The following is a 13,409-nucleotide window of genomic DNA, read 5'->3' on the forward strand; positions in this document are numbered from 1 at the left end:
TTTAATTTGTTTTTTAATTCATTCATTAATGGGATGTGGGCATTGATGGCAATGCCAGCATTTATTGCCCATCTCTAATTGCCCTTGAGAAAGTGGTGGTGAACCATCTGCTTGAACCACTGCACTATGTTTGGTGTCGATATACCCACAGTGCTGATAGGTAGGAAGTTCTATAATTTTGCCTCTGTGTCATTGAAGAAACAGTGAGATATTTCCAAGTTAGGATGCTGTGTGTGACTTGGAGGGGAATTTAAGGTGGTGGTGTTCCCATGCACCTGCAGCCTTTGTTTTTCTAGGTGGTAGAGGTCCAGGGTTTGGAAGGTGCTGTTGAAGAAACTTAACCACGCAAATACAGAAACTTCATGCTGTTCAATGCTTTTCAGTTGTGAGGTAGACAAAGCGATGCCATTTTCATGAAGCTAACGGGGGAAGAGAGCATCTCAGACAACAACTTCTGGATTTCTGTGATTTACTGAGCATCTTCCCTCTCCCAAAGTTGTAGTAGCATATAATAAGAGCGAGTGCCATTAGTCTCACAGCTATATTAACAGCAGATTTTGGCCCATTAAACTGGGCCATGTGTGCTTGTTCTGGTGGATGTTAAAGTTGCCATGGCACTATTCAAAGAAGGGCCAAGAATTCTCATGGTGTCCTTGGTAACATTCCTCCCTTAATCAACTACATCAAAATATATAAGTTGGTCATTTATTTCATTTTCTATTTGTAGAATCTTGCTGTGTATGAATTAGCTGCAGTGTGCTGACGTCAAAACTAGTCTATTGTCTGTGGAGCACTTTGGGCCATGCATAGGATTAAAAGGGTACGACATAAATGCAGGTATGTTCTTTCTCGAGACACAACAAGATTTGATAGCTGGGGACGTTGATGGGAATGAAATTGAGGCAATCTTACTGGAGTAATATAAAAGTAAAAGCAAAATACTGCAGATGCTAGAAATCTGAAATAAAAACAAAGTGCTGGAAATACTCAGCAGCTCGGACAACATCTGTGAAGAGAGAAACAGAGTTAACATTTCAGATCTGCGACCTTTCATCAGAATTCAATCTTACTGGAGGATGACTGTGGGTTTGTTGATAAGTTATAAGAAATTTTGGCTCATTCAGTGAATAGGTGCGGAGGAAGGGACATTTTCAATTTGTATCCCAAGCCAAAGAAGTCAGTCATGGTGGGAGCTATCTTATTTTTCTCAATCAGAAAAATATTCAAATTAAATAAGTTACATGATATAGCTGACTCTAACTACAAGAAAAAATTAAGCTGATAAACTATTGTTAGTTATTTTGCTTCTAATTAGATTTTTTGAGATTTCCCCTGATTTCTTTTTTTTTTAATAAGATAAAATATTAAGCTTCTATCTGTGGAGAACTCCAATGCTGTTGGCACTCTCTTTATTATATTTATCATTTTTCTTTTCTAGTTGATTATTGTGAATGATTCTAATGTCTTCATTGCTTCATGGTGTAGTAGGCCTTCTGCTGAGGTCCCCAGCATCACTGATGCCAGACTTCAGTCAATTTGATACACTCCACATGATATCAAGAAATGACTGAAGACGCTGGATACTGCAAAGACTATGGGCCCTGACAATGTTCCAGCAATAGTACTGAAGTCCTGTGCTGCAGAACCTGCTGCGCTCCTAGCCAAGCTGTTCCAGTACAGCTACAACACTGGCATCTACTTGGCAGTGTGGAAAATTGCCCAGGTATGTCCTGTACACAAAAAGCAGGACAAATCCAACCCGGCCAATTACCGCCCCATCCGTTTACTCTCAATCATCAGCAAAGTGATGGAAGGTGTCCTTGACAGTGCTATCAAGCGGCACTTGCTTAGCAATAAGCTGCTCACTGGTGCTCAGTTTGGGTTCCGCCAGGACCACTCAGCTGCAGACCTCACTACAGCCTTGGTTCAAACATGGACAAAAGAGCTGAGCTCAAGAGGTGAGGTGAGAGTGACTGCCGTTGACATCAATGGGCCCTAGCAAAACTGAGGTCAATGGGAATCAGGGGGAAAACTCTCCGCTGGCTGGAGTCATACCTAGCGCAAAGGAAGATGGTTGCAGTTGTTGGAGGTCAATCATCTAAGCTCCAGGACATCACTGCAGGAGTTCCTCAGGGTAGTGCCCTAGGCCCAACCATCTTCAATTGCTTCAATGACCTTCCCTCAATCATAAAGTCAGAAGTGGGGATGTTCGCTGATAATTGCACAATGTTCTGCACCATTCGCGACGACTCAGATACTGCAACAAGACCTGGACAATATCCAGTCTTGGGCTGATAAGTAGCAAGTAACATTCCCGCCACACAAGTGCCAGGCAATGACCATCTCTATTGACATTCAATGACATTACGATCACTGAATCCCCCACTATCAACATCCTGGGGTTGCCATTGCCCAGAAACTGAACTGTAGTAGCCGTATAAACACCGTGGCTACAAGAGGCTAGGACTCCTGCAGTGAATAACTCACCTCCTGACTCCTCAAAGCCTGTCCACCATCTACAAGGCACAAGTCAGGAGTGTGATGGAATACTCTCCACTTGGCTGGATGGGTGCAACTCCAGCAACACTCAAGAAGCTCGACACCATCCAGGACAAAGCAGCCCACTTGATTGGCACCCCATCCACAAACATTCACTCCCTCCACCATCGATGAATAGTGGCAGCAGTGTGTACCATCGACAAGCAACACACCAAGGCTCCTTAGACAGTACCTTCCAAACTTGCGACCTCTGCCACCTAGAAGGGCAAGGGCAGTAGTTACGTGGGAACACCACCATCTGCAAGTTCCCCTCTAAGCCACACATCATCCTGACTTGGATCTATATCGCCATTCTTTCACTGTTGCTGGGGCAAAATCCTGGAACTCCCATCCTAACAGCACTGTAGGTGTATCTACCCCACATGGACTGCAGCTGTTCAAGAAGGCAGCTCACTACCACCTTCTCAAGGGCTGTTAGGGATGGGCAATAAATGCTGGCCTAGCCAGCGACGCCCACATCCCTGGAACAAATAAAAAAAATTTTGTTTCACGTAGTTGGAAAGGCCACATGTTGTATCAGTTTTTCTTCTTGCTAGGAATTCAGGGTAGGTGATGCAATTTACAGCTGACTCAGTTCCTGTTTAAAATTATTTTGTTGAATGAGTGTGTGAGCCTTAAGTGACCTCATTTAACTTTAGTTCTTCGTATTAAAAAGATACTCTACTCACGGAAAGGCTGTCCAACCACAGACCACACTCGGATATAAAATGACTGAGAAGGAAAATGAGTGATTTAATTAACAAAGCAATGAATTCACTGTAGACCATAGCTCCCTTTAACAGTAAATAAAAAGTTTATGCTATTTCAGTTAAAAAGAAAATGAAACGCAGTATGTACAAATATTCAGTTGATTAACCATTTTTTTTTCTTTTCACAGGTTAAACTAAAAGTAACAGACTTGGTGGGCAGAAGGGCCTGTTTCAGTGCTTTATCTCTCTAAGACTCTATGACTCTAAAAGCTACAATACTAGAATTGCAGTCACGAATATTGAAAGGAAGTAATCAGGATGGAAGATGCTTTTATTGTATTCTGTGGCCTTGCCAACAAAAATGACACCCTTAAACCACATGAAGTGTCTTTCATTGAAGAACTTTGTTTCGCTGAAGTTGTAAACCTCCTTGTACATCTGGGATTTGTGATTTGTTCTCTTGTTGGTCTTATTGTGATTAAGTGCAGACATAGTTCCAGTATGACATTTCATAATGACAGTGGTTTGCAAGGCTGGATCCATTTTCCGTGGCACAGCATTCGATGGATACTAACGTTCTTCTACATCTTTATATCTGCCTGTTGTCTCGGCGATGGCATTTTGTCACAGTTGTATTCGAAGTTTGCCAGACCATTTCTTTATATACCAGATGCAATACAACTAACCTCTTGTGTTCTTTCAATCATTTACTATGATATAGCTGAAAGTGCAAATGCACCCACGTTTTTGGTGCTGTTTATCTTCCACTGGCCTGCTGCCTTCAGCATTAATGTATTTAAGGTATATCAGCTAGATTCACAGAAGTTCTTCATCAGTGATCTGACTTTTCTTCTTGTCTGTGTCTTGGTTTCAATCTATGGATTCTTTCTTATTCTGGAACTCAGCATATTTTTTAAAAAGGTAAGTCCTTAAATACAATTTAAAACAAAAATTGCATTGCTTTTTAAAATCCAATTACATTGTAATTTTTAAAAAGTATGTCATTACGTGAAATTGCTTTAGGCCATTACACCAGCACTTAGTGGACATGGTCCTAAAACTGCTCCTAATTTGATACCAATTGCCACCAGATTGGTAATTTTTGACTGCAGCATGGCTGTGGTAGGAATAAAAAAAATTATATTGGTGTTGTAGGGTTGCTGTTTTGAAGTTGGGGCTGAGGCATATTGTTGCATCAGAGCTTTATTCCATGTCTAATCGAGCATTAGTTAATAATGGGCATTCCCCTGTAATTACTAGTATGAGAAGATAAGCTATTTAAGTTCTTTGACTGTAATGGTGAATATTTCAAAGCTGACTTTTCATTATTTTGGCATTTAAAACAAATTTTCACAACTGTATAGAAATTGTTGAAAACCTCTTGGGATTTTTTTCCTGAAATGTATCAACAGCATGAGCTTTACTGATTCTTAATGCTATCTGCATTTATATTTAAGCCGGCTTGTACTTTTTCTGTGTAGTTTACAATTAAATGCTGCTTGAACTTGAGTTGATAAGAGTTAATGTTTTAGATCACCTGGCCTATTTAAGAGGGGAAAAATAAGTTTGAAAGTATTAAAGGCCTTGGATTCTTAACTGTAACATAGGAATCATAGAAAGTTTATGGCGCAGGAAGAGGCCACTTGGCCCATCATGTCTGTGCTGGCCGAAAAACGAGCCAGCCAGCATAATCCCACCTTTCAGCATTTGGTCCATAGCTCTGCAGGTTACAGCACTTGAGGTACATATCCAGACACCTTTTAAATGAGTTGAGGGTTTCTGCCTCTAGTACTCTTTCAGGCAGTGAGTTCCAGACCCTTACCACCCTTTGGGTGAAAAAATATTTCCTCATCTTCCCTCTAATCTTTCTACCAATCACTTTAAATCTGTGCCCCCTTGTCACTGACCTCTCTGCAAAGGTAAATAGGCCCTTCACATCCACTCAATCCAGGCCCCTCACAATTTTGTACATTTCAATCAAATCTCCCCTCAGCCATCTCTGTTCCAAGGAGAACAACCCCAGCCTATCCAATCTTTCCTCATTGCTGCATTTTCCCAGTCCTGGCAACATCCTCATAAATCTCCTCTGTACCCTCTCTCGTGCAATTACATCCTTTCTGCAATGAGTGACCAGAACTGCACACAATAGTCAAGTTATGGCCTAACTAATGATTTTTACAGTTTCAGCATAACCTCTCTGCTCTTGTGTTCTGTACCTCGGCTAATAAAGAAAAGGATTCCATATGCCTTCTTAACCATCTTATTGACCTGTCCTGCCAACTTTATGGATCTGTGGATATTCACTTCAAGGTTCCTCACTTCCTCTACACCTCTCAGTATTCTCCCATTAATCGTGTATTCCTTTGCCTTGTTTGATCTCCCCAAATGCATCACCTCACACTTCTCCAGGTTGAATTTCATTTGCCACTTTTCTGCCCACCTGACTAGTCCATTGATATCTTCCTGCTGTCTACAGCTATTCTCCTCGCTATCAACCACATGGCCAATTTTTGTGTTGTCTGCAAACTTCTTGATCATGCCCCCTACATTTATGTCCAAATTATTAATATATGCCACAAAAAGCAGGGACCTAGCGGAACGCCACTGGAAACGGCCCTCCAGTCACAAAAACACCTGTCAACATTTATCCTTTGTTTCTTACCACTGAGCCAATTTTGTATCCAACTTGCTACATTTCCCTGGATGCTATGGGCTTTTATTTTTTTAACCGGTTTGCCTTGTGGGACCTTGTCAAAAGCCTTGCTATAATCCATGTAGACCACATAAACTGCACTACCTTCATCAATCCTGCTTGTTACTACTTCAAAAAGTTCAATCAAGTTAGAGCATGTGGATCTACTTAGAAAACTGCAACTGAGAATGCAAGTACTTGACTGTTGATATTTTATATCATTTTCCTTGTGGACTTTATAAATTGACTTGAATGTAGAAATGTTTTACATGGGATTGCAATGGTGGTTTTATGTTGTCTTATAGTTTTTGGGGGATGTAGGTTAAATTGCTTTATAAATTAAAGGTATGTTGTAGATGTGTTTGTGTGTGCACATGTAAGTATATATTACATACTTCCACATGAAAATAGAGTGAAAATATCTGACAAACTTGTTTTGGGGGAAGAAGAACCAATTTTGTCAATATGTTGTCAAAATAATGTATTTTGGTATTAGTGAATAAAGGCCTGTTCAAGTCAGGACAAACAAATCCGACCCGAACCCGACAGAACCACATCGGACCCGAGCCCAACCCAGCCCGAGTCCCTCCATTTTTACCCACGCCCGACCCGACCCCAGCCCAACCCAACCACCGGAATGTTCACTTTACCTACCTTCCGATTCCGAATCTGCAGGAAGCTGCAGCATGAGTGTGATAACGTCATAGAGACGCTCACTGCGCAGACTCAGTGTTCCCCTCCCTGACGTCCTGGACTCCCAGCTCAGGTTGGCTTTTCAACTTTTGGCACTTACTAAATTCAACTTCCCAGCACAGCAAAATGTAATACTTACTGTGTGTGTCCGACCCAGACCCGGCCTGACTTGGACCCGAGCCCGAAAGCCAGATCCGGAAGAATGACCCGATCCGAACCTGACACATGTCGTTGGGTCCCGTCAGGTTCGGGTCAGGTAGCAGGCCTTTATTAGTGATGTCACTGCATTTGTGCTTTGTGAATATTTGAACTTCCCAAATACATCATTGCAAAGAATTTGAAAAGTTTTTTATATACTATTGAAAAATGACATTATTTGCAAACATGACAAGTTGTATGCTGAACTAACACATAATTTATTTATTTTAGGGGTACTACAGTCCACGGTATTCCAGAGATATCCCACCTTTAGAACTACAAGACCCAGAAAAAAAATTTCATCAACCTTATGTCAATATTTTGTCACAGATTACCTACACGTAAGGGAACATGTGAAGCACTATATTTTCCAAATAGATTTGTTGTCTGCTGCCTACTAATGACTGAAGTTCACTGGAATCCTCCCAAACACTCAAAACTGGACTGAAGTGTGAATATGAATTTTTTGATGACTAAGATCAAAATGGTCGTTTGGTAGTACAGAACTTGAGTATTGCTGAAAATAGAGATACGTTGTCAAAGCTTTTGGTCTTGCATTCATCAGGACAATCTGCAAGAATACCAATATAAGGGAAAACAACTTTATACTGTATGAGAAGAGAGTGCTGATTGGTTGGCAAGTGAACTCTGGTAGAGGCATTGCCATGGAGAATGCACCAGTTTATGGTGACTGACAGGACCTTGTGTATTAATATATATATGGGGCATTTGGGTCCCTGAAAAGTGCCCAGTTTACCTCAGATTACCCTGGAAGGGTAATGTATCCCAAACATTTGAGCAACAGGTGAAGCTAGCTGTTTCACATTGCTACTATGCAGTAGCAACACGTGTGGTGTTAGCCACTAACAGGATGCTACCATCAAGCCAAAAAGACGTCGTACACAAATGAGTAATGTAATATATGGATTTCAATGCCAGTGTGATGCTAGGTATATCGGCTGTCTGTCCCAAAGACTGGCGGATCATATCAAACAATATGTCCCTTTCACTGTTCGCAACGGGCAAGGTACAAGCTGTGCCTAACCAGCCCGTGCTTGCAAAACTCAAAACACAGTGTTCCACATTAGATGTGATTCTGCAATTGGACAACATTTGCTAAATAATCCTCAGTGTGCTAAGAATTATGCTGACAAACAATTTAAGATTGTCAGTAGGACTCGCAGTGTGGCGCATTTGTATGTATATTAATACACAGGGCCCTGTTCTTTGCAGACAGAAAGAACATGTACACACATTGCACCTGTTTCATCTAAACAAAATAACTGACAGCCATTCACTGGTTCATTGGTCAAGGCATTTCCCTGAGGAATCAGAGTCAAGCTGCCTGGTTTAAATTTCAAACAAAGCTTGGCAGTTCACTGTCAGGCACCATAATGTTACGACCAGGTGAGAAAAAGGTCTAGGGTTCCCTTTCAGCCTTCACCCGATCTTACCGTAACAGGGTTTTATTTTTAAACAGTGTTTTTTTTTAGCTCCCCCTTTGGTGAATCCTTGTTCACGACTTTCCAATTATAAGGCAAAGAAACCAGCACAAACAGGCTTTCTTAGGTTTAAAGAAGAAAAATTGAAATTTATTAAACTTAACCTTAAACTCTAATTCGGTTAACGACTACGGATACACGTTGCGCCCCATGCTAGCATGCATACGCGATATACACATGCAAATAGAGACAGAAAAGAGTAGAAGAAAAATTAAAGTGGAAACGTTTGAGGCAATATCTGAAGAGTTGTTGTTATGATTCTTCGAGCTCACTGTAGAGTCCTTGATTGTCGGTGGATCTTTTTGTTGGGGCCCAATATTCTTCTTAAACTGTTGGCTGTCGGAGACTTTTCTGTCTTGGGGTTCATGTGTCTTCAGTGGATTCAGAGGCTTGTGAGAAAGAGATGGGAGCAGACAAGAGAGAGATCGTCTCAGTCCAGGAGCAAACAGTCTTTCTGCCCAAACTGTTTGCGCAAATTCAAAAAACTCAGGTTGCCCATCAGGTTAGTCATGTGAACTACCTTGAGCCTGGTTCCCGTTGCACTCCTCAGTGTCTGGTTGCTGCAGCTACAGCAGCAGCTGCCGCCTCCATGGTGGTGCTGCAGCTGCCAGCTTCTGATTCGCCAGCAGCTCTGCAAGGCCGGGACTTCCAGCAACAGGGTCCTAAATCGTCCGCTGTCAAGTTTAGTGCCTGATTGGCACTAAATTAAGTAGTTCTACCGTATAAGAGGCAACGCGGTGGATCACGGCATTGATTTCCCCTGACATCGAGACCCCCCACCGCCAGCATAAAATTCCACCCTTGGAGTTCCCCTGGCATATTCAATATTCAAAGAAAAGCATAGGCGCTCTCCTCAATTTGTCTCTCAACCAACATAACTAAAGTAATTATCTTGTTAGGTATATCACTGTTGTTTGTGGGATCTTGCTGTGTGAAAATTGGCCATCCCATTTCCCATCATTACAACAGTGACTACACTTCAAAGATGCTGGCTGTAAAGCATTTTGGGATGTCCTGAGTTCATGAAAGGCACTATATAAATGCAAATCCTTTCTTTTTTGTCTAGTCACAAACCCAGTACCCTCCCAAACATTCGGCACCAACTCTTGCTGTATTAAATAGATTTCTGGATTGCGAAATTACAATTTTCCATTGTTCAGTTTATCTCAAGGGGTAAGAGTTTTGGAGAAATGTTGTAAGTTGACTAGAATTCAATGACCTGAGAAGACAAAGAGTAACTAAAGTGATTGGAGGCCAAAAAGGTATAAGACGAGTAATTTTTGACTGGTAAAAATACACTATTCATTTTAGATTTTTCAGTCCATTTTAATTTTATTGCAAGTAAAAATATTCTTTTGGAGTAGTTTTGTGCAGCAATACTTTTAAACTATGATATTTTCTATTTCTTCAGTCCTGTACAGTATTTTGGAAGAGGAGAGGGTTGATGAGGGTAGTGTGGTTGATGTTGTGTAATTGGACTTTCAAAAGGGGTTTGACAAAGTACCACATAATAGACTTGTTAACAAAATTAGAACCCAGGGAATTAACGGGACAGTGGTAACATGGATGCACATTTGGCAAAGGGACAGAGAGTAGTGGAAAGCAGCTGTTTTTCAGACTGGAGGGATGTATACAGTTGTGTTCCCCAAGGGTCATTATCTGGTCCGTTTGATTATATATAAATGAACTGGCATTAATGACAGGGTATAATTTCAAAGTTTATAGATGATATGAAATTTGGAAATGTAGTAAAGTAGGAGGACAAAGACTGGTAAAATTAAGTTTAAATGTAAAGTGATGCATTTTGATAGGAAGGTTGAGGAGAGGCAATATGTTCAGGTTATGGCAAGGGATTTTATTTTTACATGAACTGTTGAAATTTTAGATATTTTATGAATTGCAGTATAATCAATTCTAGAAAACATTAAAGGATAATTAAAACGGATGCAAAATCATAGGATACGGTTGTGTGATATTCCAATATGTGCCCCTGGCAATCAAGACTTGCTGCTGGGATCACGCTATTGAAAAATTCATCCATAAGTGGTGGTCTGATTTGTTCAGATACTTGGTTTGAAGTTGTTAGTACAACACTACATAGTCTAGTACAACCCACTTTCTTTGACTTCTCAACTTTCCAGTTGATTAAGCAACTTTATTTCTGTACCAAAACAGAAAATGCTTGAAATACTCAGCAGGTCAGGCAGCAGCTGTGGAGAGAAAAACTGAGTTAATGTTTCAGTTTGATTACCTTTCATCAGAATTGGCAAAGGCTAGAAAATGTAATCGGTTTTGAGCAAGTGAAAGGGGGGTGGGGGAAAGAAGAACAAAAGGGTACCAGTGGTTACCATCAAGTTTTAGGTTTGTCCAGCAGAAGTTCAGTAGTGAAAGCCAACCTCCACAAAAAGGTGGAAAGTCTAAATGGAAATAAAGCAGCGTTTTATTTAAGATAATAGCATTAGCTTAAAGCTTAAACAGTTTAGCTCCAGGCATGTGCTTCAAAATTTTCTTCTGTACATTGCCAACTTTCTGAATACTTTCAGCTCAAGTAACATATCATTTTGAGTTGCCTTTTAACTTTAGTTCCAGTTTTCTTCCTCACCTGAAGGTGCTATTTCATACTGTAGTACAGTTCCAAGTGTGATGGCAACTTTCTTGTATATTGTCCAGGTGGTCATTATTCATGTCTATTCCCAGACTGTAAATGTTGCACACTATTTGACTGAGAAGGGTGTTCCAGCCAAGCTTAATGCTCTTCTTATCTATCATCCATATGTTGTAAACTGGATAATGATCAGGAGCAGGACCCTGACTGACTTTTTTTGTTATCCTTCCAAACCCAATTAGCTGGGGCTAATTTTAGCACCCAGACTGCAGCTAATTTAGTAGAGACTGAATATGTAACATTTTTGCACTATATCTAGTAAGTCTCAAGAATCTATGTTGGCTTATTCAGAAGCGAACACTAGATCCTAGATCAAATCCAAATGAATTTCTATTTTCGCAGTTGTAGGGTCAACTGCATCATAGCAAACCAGATTATTACATAAAAGGCAAGTCTTTGCTCTCGCTTTTGAGTCAGAAGATTATGGATTCAAGCCCACTGCAGGTCTTAGCAATAATTAGACTGCTAGTTCAGCGCAATACTGATCAAATACTGCATTACAATACTGAGTCAATATTGCATTACCAGAGGAGCAATCATTTGGATGAGGCATTACATAGAGGTCCTGTCTGTCTGTTCTGGAGGATGTAAAATATCCCGTTGAACTCTTTAAAGAAGAGCAAGAAGTTTTCCTGGTATCCTGGCCAACATTCCTGCAGCACCCAACACTACCAAAAGCCAAGTAACTGGTGATTTATCTAATTTACTGTTTGTGAGAGCTTTCTCTGTTTACATTCATTACAACAGTGCCTTCTGTTTTATTGCCTAGGTGGATTTCATGGCTTTTAAAAAGTGGTTATCGGGAACCAATTAAGATGGAAGTTCTAGGAAAACTCCCTCAGGTTGTTTATTGGTTAATACTTTTACTTGTTAGAATGTGGACTTCTGGAAAAGGTTCATGTATATTACAAAACTGGAATTCTACGCACCTTATGTAAGAACAATGAGCAGTTTTTTAAAAAATCTACTGAAGTTGGTGCAAACATGTGATTCCAGGCAAGTTAAAGTACTTTAGAGAAACCTGGCCGTTTTTGGCCTTTAATAATCCAAAGTGCTATAGTCAATTTCATTTTTTTTCTATTATAAATGATTATAACATACTTTGCTAACTATTTTGTTAGCTCCATCCTTTGAATGTATCATTCTTGTCAGAAGGAATTCTATTGGTAAAAATGTAAATTCTGAAGCATTTAAAACAAAAAAGGTAAACAGAAATTTTGAAATGTTATCCACAAGTGAAATTAGAACTTTTTTCTTTTTATCTGACAACGTTGATTATTTAATGTTAATTTTTCTGCCCATATTCCTGCCCCTGCTCCCTACCCTGCAGGCTTTAGGTGCGGATCAAAGGCCATTTTTTCTGAGAGTGTAAATGTGGTGTTGGCAATCTAAACTTTAAAATTGCCCAATCTTATATTTGTATTTTCTTCTTTTAGGCAGAAACTGCACAGAAAAATTTTGATTTATTAAAGATGTATTATGATAAGCAAAATGTAAGTAAGCTTGTATGAAATCCTTGGAATCTAGATAATTGTGTGGACTTTTTGTAGGAGAGGACAATGCACTTAAATTAATATTTATTATCAATTTTAGGAAAATAAACCTTCAGGAACAGCAGGCTTGCGAGATCTGGGAAAGGTTTATTTCAAGGCTTTTGGGAGGCCTTTCCTGATAGCAGCATTTTTGAAGATTATGGGTGATCTGGCAGGATTAGTTGGGCCATTCTGCATTGATGGTATTCTTAGATTTGTGGCTGCTGAGCCAAAAGAATCTGAGAAGGTAAGGATACTTGTATGTTTTTCGGTGTTAACCATACCTACAATTGTGAATCTGGCCTTGTGACCCAGATGCAGGGCATGGTAATACAGTGGTTATGTACAGGGCTAGCAACTCAGAGGTTGAGAGTTTAATTCCCAGCACAGTAAGTTGTAAAATTGAGTTAAATGAATCTGGTATTTTGTGAGTTGTGGTGAGAAAAATGTCCCTGAAAGCTATGGATTGTTATAATAACTGAACCTTTCTTTGTTGTCCTTTATGGAAGTAAACTTACCACCCCTACTGGTCTGATGTACAGCTGCCTCCAATCCCACACCATGTGATTGACTTAAATACCCTATGGCATGGCATAACAAACCACTTAGTTGTTAAAAAAAAAAAAGCTCAAGAAGGTCTACGACCTCTTTTTTGGTAAGAGAATTCCAAAGCTTAGGGGTTAGACAGTTGAAGGCACAACCACCAGTGGTGGTACAAAGGAAGTATGGGATGCACAAGAGGCCAGAGTTGAAGAAATGCAGAGTTCTCAGGGGGTTGTAGGGCTGAAAGTGGCTACAGAGATAAAGAACAGCGAAGCCATGGAAAGATTTGAACATGGGGATGAAAATTTTTAAATTGAGACTTTGATAGATGGGAGC

The 13,409-nt window shown here is 40.2% G+C and overlaps 1 protein-coding gene across 10 annotated transcripts in view; it reads left to right on the forward strand.

Annotated features, from left to right (window-relative positions):
• Nucleotides 1–13,409, forward strand: part of LOC137370030 (ATP-binding cassette sub-family C member 9-like) — a 363,176-nt gene that overhangs the window by 62,236 nt on the left and 287,531 nt on the right. For 5 of the 10 annotated variants that reach the window (XM_068032023.1, XM_068032022.1, XM_068032026.1 and 2 more), the window contains 6 exons: nt 728–837; nt 3,437–4,169; nt 7,063–7,172; nt 11,768–11,840; nt 12,435–12,491; nt 12,592–12,777. In XM_068032023.1, the coding sequence (XP_067888124.1) occupies nt 3,567–4,169; nt 7,063–7,172; nt 11,768–11,840; nt 12,435–12,491; nt 12,592–12,777 (1,029 nt within the window). In that variant the 5' untranslated portion in view covers nt 728–837; nt 3,437–3,566. The remainder of the gene's footprint in view (nt 1–727; nt 838–3,436; nt 4,170–7,062; nt 7,173–11,767; nt 11,841–12,434; nt 12,492–12,591; nt 12,778–13,409) is intronic. The other 5 variants (XM_068032031.1, XM_068032028.1, XM_068032027.1 and 2 more) reach the window with 1 other exon arrangement.

Source organism: Heterodontus francisci, chromosome 5 (assembly GCF_036365525.1).
Source record: "Heterodontus francisci isolate sHetFra1 chromosome 5, sHetFra1.hap1, whole genome shotgun sequence".
Taxonomy (NCBI): domain Eukaryota; kingdom Metazoa; phylum Chordata; class Chondrichthyes; order Heterodontiformes; family Heterodontidae; genus Heterodontus; species Heterodontus francisci.